This window comes from Lucilia cuprina, chromosome 4, assembly GCF_022045245.1.
Source record: "Lucilia cuprina isolate Lc7/37 chromosome 4, ASM2204524v1, whole genome shotgun sequence".
Lineage (NCBI taxonomy): Eukaryota > Metazoa > Arthropoda > Insecta > Diptera > Calliphoridae > Lucilia > Lucilia cuprina.
In genome coordinates, this window is record NC_060952.1 from 75,548,756 (window position 1) to 75,576,471 (window position 27,716).

The window sequence follows — 27,716 nt, forward strand, 5'->3', positions numbered from 1 at the left end:
AAACACACAGAAATACGCTATTGAATGGATTTGGAAGCAAATATTAATGTACAATTGCAAGCTCCAGTTGCAAAGCATTGTTTCTTTGCAACACTTAAAAAAGACAATATCAGTATTGTTTAAGTTAATAACAATAACAAATCTCATACTTTTGCAATTGTTATGTTATTGCAACTTTGCAACATCAATAACTCTTGCAAATACAATATTTTATTATTTTCCCTTACAAGCCTTAAAGCTGGATTGAAATAGTCACATCATTGTAAATTTGCAAGACTAAATTTAGCTTTTTTTGCAAATTTGCAAGCCCTTATGTTTTTGTTTTATACGGTATTGTGTAAGTTACCTTGAAAACATATTTTTATTATTGAAACAGTAAATCGTGAAAAAAAAAACTTTTACTTAAAATTTTACCACAAACAAATGACTCATTCCCTCAATCCGTGAATTTGTTTCAATTTACAAAAATAATATTTACTTTAAATTATGTTATGAATTTTGAAAAAAAAAAATTCCCCCAAATTTAAGATTTTGAATAATATTTACTTACAGACAAAAGTCAATAACATTTTATTAAATATTTTATTTTTCAATCGAGTAAATATTTTAATTTTTACTAATCGTGCATGCAACTTAAATAGTTGGAGGTTTGGTATTCATATCAACGAATGTCTCGATTTGATAAGATTTTTATTGACTGGGCGCGCGCATTGTTTTGTTGTCGTGTTGGTTTCTGCCAAAGTGTTGACGACTTTAACTAAGTCACGTTTACCACCTGACTTACATAAATTATTACAAGCGGCGGCATTTATTACATATTAATTATTCTTCAGTTTGATGGTGATATTTTCTTGACATTTATATCGTACCAGTCTATAAATGGTGTAAATATTTTGATTGTCAATTTTGGCTTTAAGAATTTTTTATGAAAATTAACGTTATATAATTGTTTTTATAAAATGGAAAGTTACTTATTATCCATTTTCAGAAAGTGAAATTATGAAATAAAACTATTTCAAGTTTCTTGCTGCTGTTGTCCATAGAACAGTGCCATCTCAATTAAGTGAGTCTAATGGGTTCTTCACACGATCACACTTTACGTACGTAAAATCGAATGAAAACGTAAAATATACAATTCCATTCGCATGACAAAAAATTTCATAAAAATCACATGATTTGTATTTTTTATGTTTACACAATTGCTAAAAACAATAACAAAGTAAGATAGAAACAGCTGTTTGACTTTTTTGTATTTGTTTGCTTAAAAATACATCCCTGATCTAAACAAAAGGTTCTCTTACTGAGTTTGCTTCTTTTTTATACATGTGTGAGCAATGAGCTCATTTGAGAGCTCATTGCTTTTCAGTGCATTAGGAGTAAGGCGATACTTTGACATGGCCCAGGACAAACTAGATTTTGATGGTCTGCCTCTGCGAATAGGTGTCGCATCAAGTACGTTCCTTAAGACTTTGTGACAGGGATTGTCAAGTCTTATAGGCAAAAGATTTCCAACTGCGGCCTGCTACTAGCCTGTCGGGACTATAAACTAAGGGTGTAAAATATATCCTCGACCATTTCTTGGAATGATTTGACATGGTGTCGAGTCAGAGAATCTCTCTCACCAGTAGCGTTATTAGAAAAGTTTTCTCGGTGTACATGTGATGGCTACGTTTTCGGGTCAAATTAATGGTTAAAAACTGATACAATGTGAAATTTATATTTCAGATTGCCGCTTTTACCGAAGAGACAACAGATGCTCAACATAGGAGTTACTGTGGGTCTAAGCGTTAGGAATGTAACGGTGTCAAGCATATACGAGAAAAAGTGGATGAAGATAACACATTCACCTTTGTAACAGCTCATCTTGAAATTTTAAAACTACTACCCTGCAATGACACCGAAAAGGTAGATGTTCACGGCAAGCACTTCGACTTATAGCAAGAGGTTCGATAACCTGACAAAATTACTTGTTCATGATTCGCGAAAATCATATTTAAACTTTGACACCTTAATGTTCTTTATCCTAATGGATAAAAGTGAACACCGTAAGATAAGGTCATCAAGAAATTTACTAACATTAAGCACATTAACTACGTCCGCCATATTGATAAGAGAGAGTATTATGTCTTCAATTTTAATCTTAAATCAAATATTCTTTTCTATTTAAGAATTCTTTTTAAATTCCATAAAAACATTACAACTTATCGAAGTAATTTTAACAATTAATCGTTTCTATTATTTTAAATAACTTACATAGTTATAATAATTTAATACTTAATACATTGAACCATCTTTGACCCACTTAATAAAGTGTTAATGTCAAGGTTTATGATGTATTTTGGTTTTAACATTTAAAACTTTAGATAATTAATGTTTAAAGTGCTGTTAACTTGGTTTATAAAAAGAAACAAACCAGTGTGTGTATGTCGCCGTTTTAATATTCAGTTTTTGTTAGAGTGGAAAATATTTGCTTTAATATTTATGTTATTAATATTTTAACAACAATTTATGAGAGCTACAAAAATTTTAAAAATTAATATTTATAATGAAGTGATGACTGCTAAATTGAGTTGCTTTAAAGAGTTTTTACTCTCCAGAGTGCAAAAGAACTGACACAGCCTTAGTTACGTGATGGGTGTCTGGGAGAAATGGAAGGGATTTCATTACGTTTTTTATAAATGTTTAGAACATGTTTTTATAAATGTTTAATTAAAATCTTTTAAATATCCATTAAAATATTATAAAACTCCCTCCTCTAACATTACAACAAATTATCATTAAATTGAATTATTTTTTTAATAAAATGTTTTTCTTTACATTCAATTAATTTAAAAGCCGAAAAAAACCTCACAAAATCGTGATAAATTTTAACGAAATAATAACCTCTTTAGTTACAAATTCTAATAGAAATTTTATTTTAATTTATTATTTTTTTTTTTTTTTCAAATTAGAAAGCGTCAAGTAAGTAGTGATTGCATTTAATATCTTTTAAAAGTTTTTGCATGTAGAAATTTCATAAAATTGTTTATAACAACTATATTGTATAATAATTTAAAACAAAAAAAGTCAAAACAAGACAAAACGTTTAAAATAATAATAATAATTTTTAAGATAATAAAAGTAACACAAACAAATTTTGCAATAATCAAAATAAATGTTGAAATAAAAGAAATATATTAAATTTTTGTCATTTCTTTAACATTTTCTTTCAAATAATAATTAAATGAAGGTTAAACATTAATTTATAATTAATTTAATTGTTTTTAGTTTGGCGAATTGTGGGAACCAACCTTGTAAGATGGATTGATAGATATATAGATAGATAGATAGATAGATAGATAGATAGATAGATAGATAGATAGATAGATAGATAGATAGATAGATAGATAGATAGATAGATAGATAGATAGATAGATAGATAGATAGATAGATAGATAGATAGATAGATAGATAGATAGATAGATAGATAGATAGATAAATAGATAGATAGATAGATAGATAGATAGATAGATAGATAGATAGATAGATAGATAGATAAATAGATTCACTTATCTATGGACAAGGACAGAGGGGATTTTCGCACCGCAGTTTGTTGTTGGAATTCTGTTTAGAACGTCCAGCTGATATGAGTGAATAGTTCTGGGAACATTTGTGAAAGAATTAATTTGGCTTGAATTATGTTAAATAATGGAAAATTCTTTGTTTATAAAACGTTCTTCCATAAAAAGAAGGTAAAAAGAGTACTAGTCTGTACTTTCATTTCATACCTTCCTTTCAATAATCTTCATTGACGATTGTCAATGAATAGTTCTAGAATGTTTGACGAAATGTTATGTTCTCGTAGCTCCTCCGTAGCCAACAAACTATATAACAACCCAGGATCCGGTATTTTTTTCTTACATATCAAATAATCTTTATTGACTATTCTGAATGAATAGTTCTGGAAAGAATTCGTAAAAAAACTGATTTTTGATTATCTTAATGAAAAGTTATCCGCTTATTCGCCATAAGACGTTCTTAAATCAAAACATTGAGGAATACATAAGAACGAACAAAGGTTTTATCGCTCAAACCTTCTGGGTGTATCTTTTAAGGCAGTTTGACGAAATGTTATGTTTGCGTAGATCCTCAGTAGCAAACAAACTATGAAACAACCCAGGATCCGGAGTTTTTTCCTTACATATCCGAATTAGTCAAATAATATTCGTAAAAGAAATAATTTGGCTTAAATAATGTTAAAGAATGGGAAATTCTAAGAATGGGTGTAATCCATAAGTCTTTATCTGGATTATATACCTTCTGGGAGTTTCTTTTACAACAGTTTGACAAATTGTTTTATTAGCTTAACTCCTAAATAGCAAACAAACTATGAAACAACTTTGGATTCGGAGTTTTTTTTTAAATAATATTCATTGACTATTGTGAATGAATAGTTCTGGGAATATTCGTGAAGGAAATGATTTTGGCTTGAATTTTGTTCAAGAATTGAAAGTTTTCCGTTTATTTGCGACAAGACAATCTTCAATCAAAATAATGAGGAATCAATAAGAATGAGCTGAGATTTTATCGCTTAAACCTTCTGGGAGTTTCTTTTGAGACAGTTTGACAAAATTTTGAGTTTGTTTAGCTCCTCAGTAGCAAACAAACTATAAAGCTACCCATATCCGTGTTGGTCTAATAATTTTCATTGACTATTGTGAATGAACGGGGAATATTCGTAAATAAAAGGGTCTTATAATCTTCATTGCCACTTGATGGGAAAAATCTTAACTCTCTTATAATTCAAATTCATCATTAAATTGGCTTAAGAATTTTGAGATCGGTGTTATAAAGTTACTGTAACTTCTGTATCATTCTTCTTGCAACTAATTCTTTGAGTACTGAGTTCTTTGCATATAAAAAGAAGATTTGATCGAGTGTTGGTGATCTTTTCTCTTTCAGAATCTAAAGAAATCTGTCACAGGTATATCTCGAAGACTTATTCCCTTTTTGATCAAGAGTGTTGTGGATCTTTTCTCCTTCAGAAGCTTAATTGCAGATGAATTTCTCTTTTTCCAAAAAACTCACACTTTTTCACCCTTGGGAGAGAACGAACAAAAATTTTATCATTCACCTTAATTACAATTAGTTGTGATTATGACCTCTTTTAGTTGGACACATTCTAAAATTCAAATTCAAGTTTATGGTTAAACGATTCAAAACGAATCGTTATTGTAGCAACACTAATAGAAATATTTAGCAGTAAATTCAAAACACAGATGCGTTTTGAATAATTAATGAATCAATTTAAAGAAAAAATAATAAAAATAAACACACAAATATATTTAAAGAATTTTGCAACAAAAAAGAATAAACTATTGATTAATTATATTTTATTGTTTAAATATAATTAAATAATAAATGAAATATTTAAAATTAATTACTTTTTTATTTAAAGACATGTTTAAAACCTCCTTTTTTTGATAAATTTTTAAAGAAAACAAATTCTATACTTGTTACCCGTAAACAAACACTCGTTTGTTTTAAACAAATTAATTAACAAATAAAATTGTAATTTAGGACAACTTTCACTTTGTTTTGGTTAAAAATTTCTTTTAAAAAAATTAGATAATTTGTAGTTTTTTAAAATATTTTTCATTTAAAACAAAAACTTGTGTTTGGTTAAAATTTATTTCCACAACTAAACTTTTGCTTATAATAATTCTAGCAAAAAATTTAAATTTTAGGCCAAAATGCACATCAAAAACACATGTGGGCTTTTTTCACTTTTTTTCGCGTTTATTTTTAAATAGAAAAAGTCTTTATTATAAATAAAATTAATTAAGAAAAAATACCACTAAAAGACTAGAAGAACAACGTAAACTTGATGATTTGTTTATTTTCTATTTCTTTTACCTTTTTCTTTATATATTTGGCAATTTTTGACAGTTTCTTAGACTTGGCGCTCATTTTTGTTAAGTTGTTGTTGTTATTGATGGTGTAATAAAGAAATGTTTATTAATTTAATTTTACAATTACTATTATTTAATTGAATTAAATAATTTAGGAATATAAAGGTTTCAAACATATATCACAGTTTTAAGATAAAAACTTTAGATTTTAAACTTTTCTTAAGCAATTTTATAAATTATTTTTATATATATTTTTTTAATATTAAAATTAAGTCACATTTTGTCACAAAAATTTGCTTTTCTTTTAAAAACAGCGCCTTTTTAGTTTGAAAAATAAAATTTTTATTTCCGAAAAAAATTGATTTTCTTTTCTTTTTGTCAAATTCGAAACGCCAACAATAAGATCTACATGAAACGCGTAAGAAGCACAAGTTGTGACTGCGCATAAAATAAATAAATTGTTGGTGGTTGTGTGCTGTGCTGTGCTGCGCTGTGCTGAGCTGTGTAGTGGAGTGGTTGGTTGGTTTGTTGATGGTGCTCTGTCTGTCTAAAAGAAACTTGGCTCAGTTGTATGTCTGTCTGAATGTCTTTTTGTTTTATATTTTGTATTAAATATGTGGTATTCACTGTTCGGCTCAATTCAGTTCAGTTCAACTCTGTTTAGTTTTTTTGTTTTTATTTATTTTCAAAATTTTAAGTATAAATAAAATAAAAACATTTAAATTTCTTTGTAGTTGATGTTTTTGCTGCCGCTGTTGCGGTTTTTGGTTTGGCGGGTGTTTCATTAGATACAAATGTATTTGAAAATTTCAACAACAGATGCCAACTGAGGAAAAAAAATTGAAAGTAGCCAAACAATCAACACACATGTAAACACATACACACGTTGATCATTGCCTTACCGACGACCCCTTTAAAATTGATTTATTACAATGCGAACTTAATAAAGATGCACCTAAATTATTCTATCAACTACATACATACATACACTCAAACGTATATAAACACAAACTCATTTATTTGTACTACATGTTCTTATGATGATGATGATATTGATCGTAATTGATCATTTTGCCAAGACGACAAGAGTAATGAGATTGTTTTTCTAATCGTTTAATTATATATAACACTACCCCACCAAACAATTAGTTGGTTCTTTGTTTATACAAGTTATATTTGTAAATAAATTAATGTAATTAGTTATAATTTTAAATACAATATGCGCCTCAAGCGACAGACGTTGATAAAAGAACGTAATCACACAAAAATGAATAAAACTCTGTAACTTGTTGGTTTAATTCTGTAAAGAGAAGCGGTTTGTTCTTTATTGAGATTTCATTCTACAATTCACAATAACTTCAGGAAGATTCTCTTTAGACTAATCTATAGTCAAGACTTTAAACTGATCAATAACCAAGACTGAAATCTGACTATAGACTAGACTAAATAGATTTAAAGTCAAGACTATAGACTGATCTATATTCAAGACGATAAACTGATCTATATTTAAGACTATAGACTGATCTATAGATAAGACTATATTACTGATCTGTAGTCAAGTAAATCTATAGTCGACACTGCAGACTGATATATAGTTAAGATTATAGACTGATCAATAGAAAAGGCTATAGACTGATATATAGTCACGCCTATAGATTGATCTATAGTCAAGACTGATCTATGACTGATTTATAGTTAAGTCCATAAACTGATCTATAGTCAAGACTATTGATTGATCTATAGTCAAGTCTGTATACAGATCTATAGTTAATGCTATAGACTGATCGATAGTCAAAATTAGATTCTGATCGATGTTCAAGACTATAGACTGATCTATAGTCAAGACTATAGACTGATCTATCTATAGTCAAGACTATAGACTGATCTATCTATAGTCTAGACTATAGATTGATCTATAGTCAAGATTATAGACTGATCTTTAGTAAAGACTATAGACTGATCTATAGTCAATACTAAAGACTGATTTATCTGTAGTCAATGTGTTCTCTACTTATCGTGTGGCACAAGACAGTCACAGTATTGCCGAGTCAATAACCTACTCCAAGTATATGTTGCACATATGTATGTAAGTATGTATATAGAATATGAAAAATTTAATTGAATTGCAAATAAAAATATTTCAAAGATTGTGTGGCTTTGCAGTCTGTCGGCTCCATTGTAATTGTATAGATTCATTGTGTGTTAATAATTTTCAATAAAGAAATCATCAAATTTTATTTAAAGAATTAAATAAGTTTGACATCTAGCTAATTTAATTTGGGTTTTCACACCTTTTTTAAATGTATAAATGCTTAAATAAACTTCACACTTTTCAAAATTGAAAATTCTATTAGTGTAAATAGTTTAGAAAGAAAAATCCTAACGAGATTTATAATAAATTGTGTTGAATAGAATTTTTGAGTAAAAAGAGGTTTCAGAAAAGAATATTAAATTCGATTTATAAGATTTGAGAGATCTAAAAGAGAACACATAGTCTGTGACCTGCCCTAATAGTGTTGTCATCCTATCTACCAAAACTTTAATTTTGAAATGGGTGTGTTCTCAAAATCAATTGCGATCGGTCACTTTGGTTTAAAATTAAAAAAATCAGAAAAGAATATTAAATTCGATTTATGAGATTCGAGAGATCTAGAAGAGAATACATAATCTGTGACCTGCCCTAATAGTATTGTCATCCTTTTTACCAAAACTTTAATTGTGAAATGGGTGTGTTCTCAAAATCAATTGCGATCGGTCACTTTGGTTTAAAATTAAAAAAAAATCTAAACGATATCATACAAAAAAATTAACAATGGTCATTATTTATTTGATTAATTACATGAAATTAACATGCTTACGAAGCGTTAAGTAAATATTTTTAGTTTATTGAAAAATTTAATTTGAAAATTACAAACGAAAAAAGATTTTGCACATTCTGATGTAGAATCAAAATAATTATGTAGGTTAAAGGAAGAGTAAAGAGTATTGCAAAGAGAAAGAGAGAGAGAGTTATAAAATAGTTGCGAGAAAAGTGATGTAGAAGATTAAGCACATAATTGACAGTTTAAAAGACTAGTAATAAGCGTATATCTGGAATGATCTCTTCATTATAACTGAAGACATACAAATAATGATCTTCACTATATCATTTAAAAGTTCCTTCATTTTGGATAATTCTAGATTTTGAAAATATCAAATAAAACTCATTGAAGACATGAACTTGAACTTTTAACAAAAAAAAAAAAAAACAAAATCAACAATCAAATAATTCGATAGTTATAATTAACGCCGATCATATTATTATTGATTAAAAGAAAAAAGACAATTTAAACAAGTTTCATTTTTTTTTTATATTGAACAAAAAAACTTCCAACCGGATTATCAATTAAAATAAATTTTTGCTGATCGACAATTGTTTTAATAGAATTATTTTAATCGGCATTTTTTCGTTTTGCTGATCTTCCTGATCTTTTGTGTGCAAAATTTAACAAATTTTGCAATTTGTTTAAAATCAATATTATTGTTTGATTAAATAAAAATTATACAAAAAAAAAAAATTAAGCACGAAAATTGGTTTTCATATAGAAATTTGCATTATAAACAAATTGCTGATAAAATTTAACAAATTGTAAATTAATTTTAAATTAATAGCTTAATATTAATTAAAGTTAAAAAATGTCTTTTAAAAAATTAATCATTTTAGTTTTAAAACTACTTTTATTAAGTCACTTTTTTATCTAAACCAAGTGACATTTTAGAGTTGATTTTTTTTTTTAATAAAAATTTAAAATATTTCTTTTAAACATCCACCTTTAAGTCAAACTTGTTTTGAAAGCTCCAATTAAATGGCACGTTCTATTTATATTTAATATTTTGCTCACAAAATAATTCACAATTTATAAGCAACACGCCAAACAACAGTTCAAAACAATCCTGTTTTCTCAAATTCCAATATAATTATGTATGTATTTTTTTTTTTGTTGTACATAAATTAAAATCAAAAAATTACTTATTTATTAGTTTTAATTTTTTTTTTGTGTTTAAGTTAAGTTTTTTTACGGACATTTTCTGTCATAATCAAACTCTAATTTACCAACACTTGGCACAATAATTATGAAATAATAAGGAAATAATTAGATATTTTTTATGAAAATAATTGATAAAAAATCAACAAAGGTTTGGTGAAACAACATATGTACAACTAGTGTAGACTAGTTTTTAAATAGTAGATATCTGTAACTCATACAAAATCGGCGGCCCTGAAGCTTTAAAATGATATTTTTTATGTAAAATGTGAAACTGTTTACAAGTTCAATGTGGGATCACTTTCTAACAATATTTAAACAGCTCCAAAATACTTTAGATCGGACTATCTATAAACCATGATATCTATTAGACTTAAGTTCAGTCTCTAATCTAGACTACAGTCCACAATAAAGAACAAAGTACAGACTATGCTCAAAACTATAGCTCAGACCATAGACTTAACTATATAGTCTATAGTCTAGTCTATAGTCTAGTCTATAGTCTAGTCTATAGTCTAGTCTATAGTCTAGTCTATAGTCTAGTCTATAGTCTAGTCTATAGTCTAGTCTATAGTCTAGTCTATAGTCTAGTCTATAGTCTAGTCTATAGTCCAGTCTATAGTCTAGTCTATAGTCTAGTATATAGTCTATATTCTAGTCTATAATCTAGTCTTTAGTCTAGTCTATAGTCTAGTCTATAGTCAATTCTATAGTCTAGTCTATAGTCTAGTCTATATTTTAGTCTATAGTCCAGTCTATAGTCTATAGTCTGGTCTATAGTCTGGTCTATAGTCTATAGTCTAGTCTATAGTCTAGTCTACAGCCTAGTCTATAGTCGAGTCTATAGTCTAGTATATAGTCTAGTCTATAGTCTAGTCTTTAGTCTAGTCTATAGTAAAGAGTTAGTTAATGGTAATGTCAATAAGCAAGTCTATAGTTTGGTCTATCGTCTAGAATACAGTCTAAACCGTACTGTAAGCTATGACCTGGACTATAGGCTAAACTATAAACCAAACTAACGCTTTTAATGTGGTGCGGGTCATAGTCTGAATTTTGGTATTCTAGCCTATGGTGTGTACATCGTAGTCTGGTGACTAGTCTGAACAATAGATTGGTTTAAAGTGTTGTCTGCAGTTTTTTCTATATTCTGAATTTAAGTCTAATGTAAAGTTCTAACTAAAGTTAGAAAAATAGTTTAAATTAATAAGATCTCGTAAAAAAACAACATTAATAATTATTATAAATATTTAATTGTTTTTCTACACATTATACATTTCATCAAAAGCCCACATAATTTGTCAACAAGAAGTACAATAAACAAAATCTTAAGAAAAAAAGGCTTGTCATATATTAATTTGATATGAATGCCGGATGCAGAAAATAAAAACAAAATATCAAAAATATATAAATAAATTCCTACATAACCAGAATACAGAGCATACTTCAATAATAACAAATTGCTTAAAACCTTAATCAAAACGTAACAAGTTCATTTATCTCTCAATTTCAATCAAAAGCATATTTCTAAATTACTCTTAAGCTAAATTTAGAATTTTTCAACTCATTTGGATATTTATTATTAACATATGACTAACAAATAATAATAAATTCATATTTTATTGTTATTATTAATATTTGACATGCGTAAATATCGCAGATTTTTTTTAAAATGTACGTTTTTTTTTGTCAATTTATTTAACATATCAATTTTCTTAGCAAAAAGAAAGAATAATAAAAAAATGTTTAAGAAAATACAAACAAACACATCTTCATCAAAAAAACATTTAAAGAACATAAAAACAATATTACAAAGAGAGAGATAAAATAATGTCATAAGATTGTTACTTTTTTCATATTGTGGTTGTTGTTGTTCTTGTTGCTTGTTTAATTATAACGCATTTAAATTGTATTTCGCCATCAATTGGTGATGATGTTGTTATTGAAAATTATTGATAATGTCAAAGCAGTTTAAACTGGAAGGAGAAATCAAATGATATAAACTCAAACAAACACACAAACATATTTACTCAAACATACATAATTAAATATTTAAAAACTTCCTGCAAACGTTGGAAAAAAGTCAACGATTTATTTATTTTATTGCTTTCTGTTTCAAACGCGCCCAAAACAAAAAAAAAAACAAAATTAAATGAAAGAGTGGCCACCTAAAGATTATTATTACTATAATCCAGACTGTAGACTAGACTTATAGTCTAAGGACAATAATTTAGTCCAAACTATAGACTAGACTATAGACTAGACTATAGACTAGACTATAGACTAGACTATAGACTAGACTATAGACTAGACAATAAACTAGACTATAGACTAGACTATAGACTAGACTATAGACTAGACTATAGACTAGACTATAGACTAGACTATAGACTAGACTATAGACTAGACTATAGACTAGACTATAGACTAGACTATAGACTAGACTATAGACTAGACTTTAAACTTGACTATAGACTAGACTTTAAACTTGACTTCAGACTATACTATAAACTAACCTATAGTCTTGAATATTAACTAGACTATAGACTACAATACAGAATAGAATATAGCCTAGACTATACACTAGACCATAGAGTACACTATACACTAAACTACAAGACTATAAACTAGGCTATGTACTAGACTATATTCCAGAAATATATGAAATACTGTAGTTTAGTTTATCGGCCAGACTATAGATCAGACTACAGTCCAATCAATAGTTCAGATTATAACTTTGATTGTAGTAAAATCTTTAACCTAGACCAATGTGTGTGCACGCTGTATTCAAGATTTAAGTATCTTTTTAAATAAATGTAGCAAACGCTTTAAAAGTTAAACGTTAAAAGATTAATTTGATTTAATCCATTTTTACATTTATCAAAATGTTAACCTTAAAAAAACTTTAATGAAGAACAAGAAACTCTTTACAAGTTGTTAATAATAAGTATTATTAAGAGCAACATTCACCTATATAAAATATTGTTAAAAAAAACTCTGGAACAGGTTTTAAATATTTGCAAAAGCGATTTTTTTTTTTTTTTACCCAAAAGAAAAATAAATGACATATTTAAAAATAACTACAAAATTCTATACACAGGTACCGTTCTCATTGTTATTTAAGAACTGTTTATGTACAATTTAAAATACAACAATAAAAAAACTGATTTTGTATGCAACAAATAAACAACAACCTTTAGAAAAAAAGGTGTGTTGATAAATAAATATTAATTTTAAATATATGTAAATGATCCTTAAAAGATCAAAAAAAAAAACAAGAAGAAAAGCGAAAACAACAACAACACACTCATATTAAATGCAATGAAATGTAGGACAATGTACAGTCATTTTATGACTGACTGACTAAATGAATGAATGAAGAGTTTAAGCATGAAATAACGAGTGATGAAATTAAAGTTTCAAAATTGTGAAATCAGTTTATGAACAACATATAAGTGAAATCTAAAGCTAAGAGAAAATACTTTTGTTTAAAAGATGGTGCCTTTGCAACATTAACAACTTAAAATTAAAAGAAAAAATAAACTAAATCGTTAAAGGAAATACATCATCAGTGAGTTAAACTAATTTTTCTTTTTTTTCAATTAAAACACAAAATCACTCTACAACTTAAAAACACATTAAAACGACTTTGGCTTTTTGTCACACAACACTACAACTTAAAATTTCATATACAAATCAAAAAAAAAAAAAAAGAAAAGAAAAATTCATCTAATTGTTGTAAGAAAATTTTGAAATTGTTTTCAAAACATTAATTTTGAGTGTTTTGTTTGTATTTTTTTTTATAAATTCAATCCTAACCTCGCCGCTTAATAAATCCAAATCAGCAGATGCGGCATGTGAAGCCGTTTTAATAATGTTGTAGGTCTTAGCAAATGGAGCCTTAATAAGCTGATTTTATTTTTGGGTTTCGTTTTATCAATAATATAAAAATAAATAAATTTCAGAAAATAAATAAAACAAAATTAATTTCTTTTGTTTGAAAAAATTTTTTGTTTAAACAAAATTTAAAAGCGGCTTAAAGAAATTTTTTCAATTAATTTAAAATGGAAATAATAAAAATTATATTTATGATATTTTAAACTATTTTTAATAATTATTATTTTACCTATTTTTTTTTTTAATTTAAATTAATTAAATAATTATTTATGAATTTCTTAAAATTTAAAGAATCATATAATCATTAAAAATACAAGAAAATTAAAACAAAAAGAAACTTTTAAAACTTACCTCCCAAGATTCACGTGTAATATCGGTGATTTCTTCACCCTCTTGACTGCCTGAACGTGTTTTCTTGGTGCCACTTTGTGTCCATTCCGTATCGTCTTGTATTAACTCAAAGCCACGCGACTTGATTTGTTCCTCATCCAGTTCACCATAGAGATGAGGAACCCAGGTATTGACAAAACGATATAATTCATCAATCCTGTAATCAAGAAATTCGTTTTGTTAAAAATATGAAATCTTAAAAAAAAAAACTAAAAAAACTCACCGATTTTTAGGTACACTAAACCAGTATTCAGGTCTCAATTTATTTTTACCATAAGACATTACCGATGTTGGCAATGGTATGGCCTTGCCTACAGGCTTACCCATGCGTAAGCGTAAATACAATGGAGGATCTGGGCAAGCTCTTGCAGGTCTGGGTATAAGTTCTATAATATAGTAAAGATATAAGATAAAAGTTTTATTAATATTATGTTTTGTTATTTTGTAAAAATAAAATCAGCTCATGCTAAATTTATTTAAGGATTAAGTTAAGGATTTTGGGATATAAATTTTATTATAAATCTATATACAATGTTCTTCGATATGGATATGTACAGTATATTTCTTTAAATTCCATTTATTCGATATTTACACTTCTTTTTCATTAAAGGTTAATATTATTTATAAAGTTACAACACTTATGTACAGTTTGATTAGGGATATGTATGTAATATTAAACAGACTATTAACTTAAATTCCGATCTAAAGTATAGTTTTGTCTATCGTCTAGTCTATACCGTAATATATAGTCTAGTCTGTAGTCCAGTCTAGTCTACAGTCTATAGTCTAGGCTATTGTCTAGTCTATGGTCAAGTCTATAGTCTAGTCTATAGTCTAGTCTATAGTCTAGTCTATAGTCTAGTCTATAGTCTAGTCTATAGTCTAGTCTATAGTCTAGTCTATAGTCTAGTCTATAGTCTAGTCTATAGTCTAGTCTATAGTCTAGTCTATAGTCTAGTCTATAGTCTAGTCTATAGTCTAGTCTATAGTCTAGTCTATAGTCTAGTCTATAGTCTAGTCTATAGTCTAATCTATAGTCTAGCCCATAATCCGTTCTATAGACTAGTCCTTAGTCGAGTCTAAAGATTGGTCTATAGTCTAGTCTTTAGATAATAGTTTAATCTAGTATTGTCTATAGTTTAATTATGCTGTAGTCTTTTAATTAGTGTTAATATTCAGCTTATTATTTAGTCTAGTCTTTAGTCTACTTTTTATTCTAGTCTTTAGTATAGTCCTTAGTCTAGACTTTAGTACCGTCTTTAGTCTTGTCTATAGTCTAGTCTAAGTTTACAGTCTATTCTATAGTCTAATCAATAGTATACAGTCTAGTCTATAGTCTAGTCTATAGTCTGGTCTATAGTCTGGTCTATAGTCTGATCTATAGTCTGGTCTATAGTCTAGTCTATAGTCTAGTCTATAGTCTAGTCTATGTTTAGTCTATGTCTAGTTCAAAGTCTATTCCATAGCCTAGTCTAAAGTCCTGTCTATAGTCTAGTTATTGTATATATCATTCAGTCTAGTCTTTTGTTTAGTTTATAGTTTTTTTCTCATAAAAAAAAACTTAAAAATCTTATAGTATAGTTTTATACAAAAATAAAATTAATACAAAATTTGTTTAAACTTATGTGAATATATGTGTAGTATGTATATATAGTAGTTATTCAAACATACCAACTATATCAAAATTTGGAAAATTTGGTGCCCGTACTACAAGAGATTTTTATTTCGATATTTGATTTTTTTTTTTGTTTTTTTGTATTTCATATAATTAAAACGTACGTATGTGTGTGATGGTGAATTTTGCAAAAATGAAAATGTGAGAATTTCAAATGTATAATTTTAATTAATTAAATAAACAAATTATTATTTTTTATTAATTATATAAATAGAATACAATGTGGTTGAAATTAAGAAAAGAAAAAATAAACAGATTAAACACAAAATAATTCCTTTGTAATACTATTGATGTATTTTTTTTTTGTAAAGTTTGTTTATTATGATGTTATTGTTGTTGAAAAGAAACGTGTTTTTGTTAGAGAATTACGCTTATTAAGCCTGTAATAACAATATTAAATACGCAATTAACAGTTTAATAACCCTTTTAAATTTACAATAATATTTAAAATTAAAATCAATAACGTAGAAGATTGCATTTGTAAAAAGTTGCGCTCGATTGTATGAGGAATTCCCCAATGAAATTTTGCAATGTTTGCAAGTCTTGTAAGAATTGTATTCTATTAGCAGTGGACTGTGTCTTGCCAAACAAAGCAATTAAAACAAAACTTGCTACTTGTTCATGAATTGTTTATATTGAAGTGTTTAAAGTATAATTTTTTAATTTTGTTTTTATAGTTTCACAAACTGTAGCATTTTTACAAGAGTAGTTTTAAATTAGAAGTAAATGGTAACTAGTTACTTGGAGAATATTAAGTATAAAGACAACGTTTATGTTATGAGATTTTTTAAATTATGTTGAAAGCCTAATAAAAAAGAATAAATTAACTGGAAGAGCAAAACTACCCAATTTTAGGTTACAAAAACTCAACTCAACTATAGATTTAATTCAACTAAAAGCTATTCAATAAAAAGAATAATTGTTTTGAAATAATAAATAATATCAAAAACATATACTTACTATCGACACTGACAAATAGTCCAGGTTTATCATCTACTGAAACCATAGAACGATAATCCAATTTTGGTTGTTGCTGTTGTTTATTATCCTTAAGTTTAGTAGTAGATGCAGTACCCTCCGAAGATAAAGGACGTATAAAAGTACCTATAGAAGAACGTCTAAAGAAAAAAAATCAGAATAGATAATGAAACATTTTAATAACTTTTCAAACTTAATACAACAAATTTTCAACTCTTTACACAACGAACCAACTAATTAACATCAAGATTAATATAAATATTTTCAGGGTGGGTAATAGAATGAAATATATCTAGAATTATAGTTTAGTCTACAGTCTGGTTTATAGTCTAGTCTATAGTTAAGACTACAGTCTAGACTATAGGCAAGTTATAGTCAAGTCAAAAGACTTGTCTAAAGTCGCCTACAGTCTAATATATAGAATGGTTAATAGTCTAGTCGAGAGTCTAATCTACAATCTAGGCTATTGTCTGGTCTATCAAATAGTCCAGTCTATTATAAAGGGAAGTCTATAAGTTAGTAATCTATAGGCTACTATTTTTAGGCCTTATCTATTATAAGTCTAGTCTGCTCTAAGGTCTAGTTTAAGATCAAGTCTGTGTATAGTCTTGTCTAATCTATTGTCTAGTCTAAAGTCTAGTCTATAGGATAGTGCATAGTCTAGTCTATAGTCTAGTTTATAGTCAGTATAGTCTAAAGTGTAGCCTATAGTATAGCCTATAGTGTAGTCTATAGACTAGTCTATAGTCTAGTCTATAGGCTAGTCTATAGTCTAGTCTATAGGCTAGTCTATAGTCTAGTCTATAGGCTAGTCTATAGGCTATTCTATAGTCTAGTCTATAGACTAGTCTATAGTCTAGTCTATAGTCCAGTCTATAGTCTAGTCTATAGTCTAGTCTATAGTCTAGTCTATAGTCTAGTCTATAGTCTAGTCTATAGTCTAGTCTATAGTCTAGTCTATAGTCTAGTCTATAGTCTAGTCTATAGTCTAGTCTATAGTCTAGTCTATAGTCTAGTCTATAGTCTAGTCTATAGTCTAGTCTTTAGTCTAGTCTATAGTCTGGTCTATAGTATAATCTATAGTCTAGTCTATTGTCTAGTCCATAGTCTATTATCAAGTCAATAGTCTAGTTTATAGTCTAGTTTATAGTCAAGTCTATAATTCAGTCTATAGTATAGTCAATAGTTTGCTAGTATTAAGTCTAGTCTATAGTCCCGTCCATTGTCTAGTCTATAGTCTAGTCTATTGTCAATTCAATAGTGTAGTTTATAATCAAGTCTATAGACAAGTCTATAATCCAGTCTATAGTATAGTCAACAGTTTGCTAGTATTAAGTGTAGTCTATAGTGTTGTCTATAGCCAATCATAAGTCTAGTTATTAGTCTATGGTGTTTAAGTCTAGTCTACTCTATAGTCAAGTATATAGTCCAGGCTGTAGTTTAGTCTATAGTTTAATCTATAGTCTAGTCCAAAAAATAGTATTTGATTAAAATTCCAGTGTTCTGGTATCATGGATTTAGGAATGAACACATTGAAGATGAAATGGAAAATGATGACAAAGTTAATATAATAATATTAAAAGTTGTTTTTAACAACAACTATGAAATAAGTAATGAAGATGACGTTAATGTTTGATAAAAATAAAGATGAAATGATTGATTGATTCAACATTTTTATATTCTTTGGAAAAAAGTGAAACCTAGCAATATATTTAAAACGTTTGATACAAAAATTTTATTAATTTAACTGGTAAAGGTGGACATAAATTATAAATGTATTCAATAGCAAGTGCTGTAGTTTAATTTCAATTAAGTTTTCAAACAAGTAAATAAGAAAACGGGTGACTATATTGATATATTTAAGAAAGAAAGAAAAAAGGTAAGGAGGAAACAAATGTTTTGTTTAAAATATCTATTTACACTTTAAACAAGGCAAAACACACTTTAAAAGAACACAAAAATAAAGTACAAGAAATGATGAATCATAATAGTAAAAAACAAATTATCAAAACGTAGTCAACGTGGTGTAGAAAGAACATTTGAATTTAACAAAATATATTTATATGTATATATAGAGAGAGAATAACATTATAATAGTTGATACAATAGTAATTAGCTCCTACAACAATTTAACAAATTGAGATGATATGATTTTTTTTTGTTTGTTTGATTTAATTTCTTACCCTGAGGAAATATGACCCTCGGAATGAGTGGAATGTGGTGTTAGAGGTGGCACCGGAGAGCCACTCGAATCTTCGGACGGTGTTTTTGAAAATAAATTACCACCCAACTCTGAGACCAAAGTAATGGGCGAACTGATATTGTATGTTGTTTTTTGTTAAACAATATTTAAAAATAAAAAATTTACAAAATTTGTAAAATTATAACAAAAATGGAGGTTAAAAGTTTAAAGTGTTTTATTGGATCAAGAGTTTCGAAATAAATTAAAAATGTTTGAAAGTGTTTAGTGAGTGGTGAGTGGCAAGGTGTAAAATATGTAAAATAAATAAATAATATTTGTTTGAAGCCGAATCCAAAATATGAATGCATTTTTTTTGTTATTAAAAAATCATTTTAGAATACAAAAAAAAGAAATATTGTAAATAAGTAAATATGACAATCACAGATTTATTTAAATATATTTTTGAAATCCTTAAAAAAATTTAAAAACTATTTTTAGATATTTTTTGAGTTTAACTTACCTAGAAAATACTTTTGAGAAAACACTTTGATTAGAATCGCCAGTATTGGGAGCAGATTCTTGATCCTGAGACTTATTAACACTGCCAGCAGAATTGGGAGCACCATCACCCGTTAAACCCTCAACCCAAGTCAAAGGATAAGAAAGACGTTTCAACATCTAAATGAAAACAAACAAAAAAATAGCAAAACAATGAATTTGTAAATGTTTAATTAACAAACAAACCAACCTTATTCTTTTTATCAGCATTTTTATCCTGCTGATTAATTTGATTATTGCTACCAGCAGCTGCTTGGGCTTGATTCTCATCATCTACACTAAAACTCACACTAGTAGTCTTTTTACGTGAACCACCAGCATCTAAACTGCTTCTTGGTGGTGATTCACTCAGAGGTGTTATTGTTATGGGTTTAGGTGGCACCCAATCGGAGCTTAATACAATATCAGCATCACTGTAAACAGTTTTCTTTGGTATGGGTTGTACATTTGGTATAGGATCGCGTATATCGATACCCGAATCGTAACACGCTTGTTTCGATAATTCTTCCAATTCTTCTAAATCTATAGCGTTAACATTACCACTGGCCAAATTAGCCATAATACCGCTTAATGATGATGTAGCCGAATGAGGATCTTGACCACGAGCACCACTATCGGCGGTGGTATTCGATTCATTGTCACCCTCATCTTCCGATGATCTTCGAGAATTAGATAAACATAATCTAAGTGGTTTTGTGATTTATATACATATTTATATTTTTATGAAAATGTTTTTTAAAGCCATTAGGTGGGGTAAAAAAACAATATACAGTTGATGTTTTATTTGTTGATGTGGAGTAGTTGGTGCATCAGTTTTTTTTTTAGAGTAGTGATAGTGCAGTTTTTTTAGACATAAAACCAATGGTGCAATAATAAACAAATTTGGTGTACATATAGTTTGAAATAAATGTAAGAAAATAAACAGAATTGAAATAAGAATTGAAATATTTTACATAAACAAATTTAAACAAATATTGAATTTAATGTGTAATGTATAAGAATGAATAAAATAAATTGAATGAAGTTTGTAAATGTTTTATTTTGTCAAATAAGTGAATGATCTTTTCTATACAAAAGTCCTTAGAATTTGGTGATCTTTTCTATAGGAAAACTCATCAGAATCTGGAACTACTTCTGGTGATCTTTTTATAGGAAAAGTCATCAGAATCTGGCGAAATGAATCTGGTGATCTTTTCTATAAGAAAAGCCATCCGAATCTGATGATCTTTTTTATAGGAAAAATAATCAGAATCTGGTGATCTCTAAGGAAAAGTTATCAGAATCTGGTAATCTTTTCATCAGAATTCGATCAACTTTTCTATGGAAGTATTCATTAGAATGTGGCCATCATTTTTATACAAAAGGTCATTAGAATTTGGCGATCTTATCTTATTTCTTGAATCTAGTGACCTTTTCTATAGGAAAAGTAATTAGAATCTGATGATGTTTTCTTTAAGAAAATCTGGCGATATTTTCTTTAGCAAAGGTCATTCGAATCTGCTGATCTGTTCCTTAGGAAATGTCATTAGAATCGGGTGATTTTTTCTATAGGAAAAGTTATCTGAATCTGTTGAACTTTTCTTTAGGAAAAGTCATCAGAATCTGGTGATCTTTTCTCTAGGAAAAGTCATTAGAATCTGATGAACAGTTCTTTAGGAAAAGTCATTCGAATCTAGTGATCTTTTCTTTAGAAGAAGTCATTAGAATCTTGTGATCTTTACTATTGGAAAAGTTATCAGATTTTGTTAATGATTTCTACAGAAAAAGTCAATGCAATCTGGTGATCTTGTCTTTAGGAAGGATCAGTAGAATCTGGTGATCTTTTCTATAGGAAAAGTCATCTGAATCTGGTGATCTTTTCTTTAGGAAGGGTCATTCGAATCTGGCCATCTTTTCTTTAGGAAATGTCATTAAAATCTTGTGATCTTTTTTATAGCAAAAGTCATTAGAATATGGTGATCTTTTCTATAGGAAAAGTCATTAGAATCTGGTGATCTTTTCTATAGGAAAAGTCATTAGAATCTGGTGATCACTAGAATCTGATAAACTGTTTTTTAGGAAAAATCATTCGAATCTAGTGATCTTTTCTTTAGAAGAAGTCATTAGAATCTTATGATCTTTTCTATAAGAAACGTCATCAGAATCTGATGAACTTTTTTATAGAAAAAATCATCAGAATCTGGTGATCTTTTCTCTAGGAAAAGTCATTTGAAGCTAGTGATCTTTACTATTGGAAAAGTCATCAGAATTTGTTAATGATTTCTATAGAAAAAGTCAATACAATCTAGTGATCTTTTCTTTAGGAAAATACATCAGAATCTGGTAATCTTTTCTATAGAGAAGTCATCTGAATCTAATCATATTTTAGATATTTAGATAAACCTGGTGATCTTTTCTAAGGGAGAAATCTATTGATCTTTTTTAGGTAAAAAGACATCAAAATCAGATGGTTTTTTTCTATAGGTAATACAACTTTTCTTTAAGAAAAATCATACGAATCTGATGATATGAAAATATTTAGAAAGTGATTATAATTTCTCTACAAAATAATAAGTAGAATTTGATGACCTTTTTACAGATTCTGAAGATCGGATGATGTTTTCTAAGGGAACGCCTAAGAATTATTTTAAAGGGAAATTCTCAAAATTATTTCAGTGATTATTTCAAAGGGAAACTCCTCAGAATATTGTGATCTTTTACAGAATCTAATAATCTTTTCAATAATCAGAAACGACAGATCTTTTCTTAAAGAAGATCGTCAGCATTACGAAAATAAATGTTCTTAATATAAAACAGATCTTACTGTATCCTATAGAATCTGAATTGAATGTTCCAAATGATGATCATTTGATATTTGATATTTTGAATTAAAAATACAAATTTTTCAAACATTTACAAAAACTTTTAAGAAATTAAATTATAAACCAAAACCAAACATATAGAAAACTTAACAAAAATAAAAAACAAACACACAAAATACCCCTTAACTCACCTATCTTTACTAGGAATAGCCCAATGATGGTCTAAAAGACTTTTGCGTCTTTCTTCTAAGGTGGTACGAGAATCAGTTAAATTATGATTTTTCTTAGTTTCATCATCTTCGGTGTCATTGGTGCCAGAACTGGCAGCATCAAGCTCAGTCTTCGTACTATCTTTGGCTTCCGTAGATTTATCATCATTTTTCTAAAAAAAAAAAAAAAACATTTAAACTTTTTAAAAAAATAGCAAAAGTAAAATAACACAAACCTCTGTCTCACGACCTGAACCTGAGCATATAGACTCTTGATCGTCTGTCTTTTCTTTGCTTTCGGCACCAGCAGCATCTGTTTTTGTTTCCTCCGATTTCTCTTTGCCATCGACATTATCTACTCCTTGTCCTTCCTCTTTTTCCTTCTCCTCCTCGTCCTCTTTGGCCTTTTGGGCATCTAATACTGTTTTGGGATAATAAATTTCAGGTTTTTCCGATTGTGTATTCGTATTATCAGCTGCACCACCCGATACACGCATATGTGCAATATCATGAAAGATGGCAGCATTAACACACAATTCCATAGGAGCTATAACACCATAACTTTCGGGACCATGTTCAATAACCAATGGATCCGAAACATTTGGATCAAACATAACCGCATTGGGTGTTACTAAAAGAACACCACCCACTACACCCTGGCCATCGGTTATGTGACGTACATTGATTTTAAGGAAACGTTGTGTTATAACCGGATCATCGGTTTTATTGACATCTGTACGACCGGTGGCATCTACACGTTCAATGTGTCCAGGTTTTGGTGAACCAGGACGTAAACTTTCTAAGATATCTGTAAGTGTAGAAGAGAGAGAAAAGTTTGTTTAAAGGTTGATTTACAAACAAATTTATTATATATTTAGGTGTGTGTTTTTTTTCCTTATTTATTATTGTTTTTGTGTATTAGACTATTTACTTATTTGTATATATATTTTGACCGAGTTTTCTAATATTATATATTGCATTGATAACTTTTTTATATATTTTTTTGGTTTATTTTGTTTAGATAAGATAAATTTCTAAATTTATTTTATTAATTACAAACCGTAGGTTTATTTTTTGTTTTTTTTTTATAACAAAACAAGTAAAAAATTATATTTTGGAAATTAATAAAATTTAATTTATATTTGTTTAACAAACTGGCAAAAGAATATTCCATTAAAAATTATATAATCATGACAACAACCTTAAAATACGTTGATTAGTTAAGCCAGTTGATCAGAAAATCTTTGAGAAACTTAACAAGTCTTAAAAACATTCATGATTCACTATTCATCCTACACTTTCTTCGAGTTATTTCTAACTCTAAACACAGTTTATAAGAAAACTTCTATTCCCTAAAGAAATCATACCATCTGTGTTCCTTTAACGCATATATATTAGTTCCTATTAAAACAATTATAATATGTTGTTGTTGTAGCAGCGACACCTGATATTACACGTATATATAGTTACAAATTATTCCCTACACTTCTTCGCTCTGGTTATCCAACTCCGTTAGATCTAAGCCCAGTAGACGAGCCGCATCCAACGGCTGAGTCCATAGGTATTCAGGTTCCAACTCAGTTGGATTTGCCCTGCAGTTAAAAAGATGTTTAACATTGTGTGGGCCACATGCAGGACAAAGATCTTGAATGGTGTCGTTTATTCTTGACCAGTACGAGTTTAAACGGGTACACCATCCCGATCTAAGTTGTGCCAATACCACTTTAGTACGACGTGGTAGGTTTCGTTCCTCATTTGCAACGGGTGGGGAACGACCTCCCAGTATAATACTATCGCGGTGGGAACTGATGGAGTCTTCTACCGCTTGTTGAAGGATAGTATTCAAAGCTGTCCTGTATGAGCTTTTGTCCTCTATATCATCCAGGTGTTTTCGGATGTCAGTCTCATACATACGAAGATCTTTCTTTACATGCCCCGGGGGTTCTAACTCCGTTAGAGCCACCCGCTCCACCATTTAACGATGACATCCCAGTAGGAACTGCTTAGATAGCATGATGTTATGTTTCTTAACTGAAAGCATCTTCGTTTCGTCATGCAGAAGTTCTTCGCATATCATTTGGATGCTGCTTGTCACCATTTCTTAGGGCTGCGTTTTGACAGCTTTGAAGCTTCTTCCACTGCGTGTCGCTAACTCTATGTGTCCACAATGGCTTTGCGTAGTTTACCACTGAACGGCCAATCGTTTGGTAGATAGTCAACAAGGTTTCTTTATCCATTCCCCAAAGGGCTGCCGGCTGGAGTACCTTGTTTCTACTTCGCATCTTGTTGCAGATTGCAGTGGCGTAATTTGTTTTAATTTCTAATTATAAACTCTCCAAAACTTATTGTTTAATTGATAAAATGTTATTAATTTTTCTCATTTAATCTATTGTTTATAGTTTTTCTCTTGTTATTATCAAAATTTTAAGCTTTTCAACACTTACTACTCTTGTGTAATCTAATAGTTAGTCGTTAAATTAAACGAAAAAAACTGTTTAATTATCTGTTATAAAACACTTATCATAAAGTTTATTTTTTAATTTTTTACTAAAAAGTTAATTAGTTTTTTTAATAACAAATAAAAGAGTTATTGTTCGCTTCCATTTCAAACGGGGAGCTCTGCTTAGTTAATTGGTTATAGATCAATTTTGCCGTCTACTTCTCAGCCCTACTTCACATTCTCCTATAGATTTATGAACGCATCCAGTTAAAATATCCCAATTTTGCCTGGCCTGGACGTAAACGCACGTCATGTCTTCTGAAACTAAGTGACGGTCCACACTAAGAAACTTTTGATTTTGCGTGAGAGAATGAAAAAGAATATCATCCATCTCTCTCGCGGTGCGGAGTTTCTCATTCGTACAACAACAAATCAATAGTTTCACGTAGTTTCTGAAACAAAAGTTTCTATGTGTGGACATTAAGGAAACTTCAAAAGAGAATTAAGAAAAAGTTTCCTAGTGTGAATCAGGTCTAAATCGTCCTCACATCAGTAACCTTGTTGCTGTCATCACGGGACAGAACTTATTTGAAAACCAAGCAAGAAGACTTGGTATCCCCCACAATGACTTCTGTAGAAGTTGTCAAGACGAAGAGGAGAAAGAATCTATTGAACATGTCAATGCCCTGCGCTAGTGCACACTCGTTTGGAATATCTAGGGAAGCTACCCTTCTATTTTCTTTTCTATTTCTATCTCAATTTTTCATTATTCTCAGTATTTCATTCTATACTTACTCACTACCTGTTTATGACTCAATACTAAAGCTACCACCTACACTCATTCTTTTATCTCTATTATCTTTACAGGTATCACAAAAGGACCAACAGGACCCAAGTGTGCGTCTTTGAACAACAACAACTCCACGTTCCCACGACAATTATATCTCCGACGTGGAACGAATCGATTCATAATGGACCAAAGATTGTTAACTCAGCAACAGCTGTATCAAACGAAAGTTGTTTCCGCAGGGAAGAACATCCAATCACAGCCACTCTGGTACAACAACTTCAAACTATATAGAAAGTTTATAAAAAATGAAATTGGATTGGATGGACACATGCTAAGGAAACTATCAAATAATATCATCACAGAAGTTTTATACAAAAACCTACAAGGAGATCGGTGTAGACAACATCCTTGACGTATATAAGTTGTATGAAAAAGTCCTTGAATAACACAGCTCAAGCATAGTGTATTTCGAATATTCTATTCCTTAGGAAGACTCTAAATTGGTTCGTATATGAAACCGCAGTTCATGAAATAATCCAAATAGATGATGGCTTCACAACTGTATTTCTTACATTCATTTCATGGTAATTTGCAAAAATGGGAGTGAATTAGACAGACAAATGGTGGGGAAACTATGAAATACTATCTCGGTATTAGCTTTAGACCGAATCCCAGAAAAGTTTAGACTTGAACCCAGAAACGTTTTAGTTAGAGTGGAACCCACATGTAGAGAACGTTCCAGAGGATCATGTGAACGTGAGTTTTATCTTAGACGCGGATTTATTGCAATGTCTAAAGATCTTAGTGAATTAAAACAATGTTACAATAACTATTTCGAAGTAATTTAAAAACTTTGTAACACAAGTTGTAGATAATTTTTATAAAACTTTAGTTTATACGATATTGAATAATTTTCTAGAAATCACTTTTAAACTAAAAGCTTGAGTTATGACAAGAAAAACTCCATAATTTAAGTGACTTTTTACAGTTACTATTTCATTAAAAAAAAACATTTCATTTCAAATTTACGTTTTAAATTGTGGTTCTGTATAATTTTAAAGTTATGATCTCAAGCAACATTTTAAATAATTCATTTTTTTTAATAAAACGATGTAAATAAATACAATGCATTCTTTTTTTAATAACAAATAAACGTGTTTAGTATTTAAAAAAATTATTTGTATATTTAGTCTGTTATTTTAAACAAATAACATACAATTTTCTTTGACAAACAAAAATGTTTTGTATAAATTTTAACTTTTTAGAAAAATATTTGTTTAAAATATCTATTTTTCACAAATTAATTTTAAAGACAGTTAAGGAATTTATATATTCTATATAGCGCCTCATTTTTACTTATAATGCAAACATTTTCTAGATTCAAATTTCGAAAAATATGTTTAAATTTAATTCCAAATATGAAGAGACATTCATTAAAAAATTACCTTTATATCTAATTAAAATATGTTTAGATGTAAACGAACAGTTCGCTGATATTTCCATTACAAGACTATACAAAATACCCAGTCTAAAGATCTAAATTACACCCAGAAAATAATCTATTCTATTTATAATTATAATAAAATAAAGAAATAAAACAAACCATAAATTAATAAAATTTTATGAAGATTAAAACCACTGCGATTGCCACCTTAAGAAACAGTAGTAGAAGATATTTAATTTTAATTATAAACCCTAAAGAAACCACAAGTTACGAGTGAGGTAACAGAATGTATACAATTAAGAAAGTATAGTGGTTCATGGGACCACTATACTTCTTTAGATAGATAGATAGATAGATAGATAGATAGATAGATAGATAGATAGATAGATAGATAGATAGATAGATAGATAGATAGATAGATAGATAGATAGATAGATAG

At 28.7% G+C, this 27,716-nt stretch overlaps 1 protein-coding gene across 5 annotated transcripts in view; it reads right to left on the reverse strand.

Annotated features, from left to right (window-relative positions):
* LOC111677910 (TLD domain-containing protein 2) overlaps positions 1-27,716 on the reverse strand; it is a 105,370-nt gene that overhangs the window by 32,274 nt on the left and 45,380 nt on the right. For 3 of the 5 annotated variants that reach the window (XM_046949409.1, XM_046949408.1, XM_046949410.1), the window contains 8 exons: positions 22,840-23,411; positions 22,586-22,776; positions 19,784-20,276; positions 19,556-19,713; positions 16,836-16,993; positions 14,424-14,586; positions 14,162-14,357; positions 13,733-13,822 (listed from right to left, as the gene is read on the reverse strand). In XM_046949409.1, the coding sequence (XP_046805365.1) occupies positions 13,733-13,822; positions 14,162-14,357; positions 14,424-14,586; positions 16,836-16,993; positions 19,556-19,713; positions 19,784-20,276; positions 22,586-22,776; positions 22,840-23,411 (2,021 nt within the window). Of the gene's footprint in view, positions 1-5,895; positions 6,125-13,732; positions 13,823-14,161; positions 14,358-14,423; positions 14,587-16,835; positions 16,994-19,036; positions 19,169-19,555; positions 19,714-19,783; positions 20,277-22,585; positions 22,777-22,839; positions 23,412-27,716 lie in introns of those variants that run through there. The other 2 variants (XM_046949412.1, XM_046949411.1) reach the window with 2 other exon arrangements.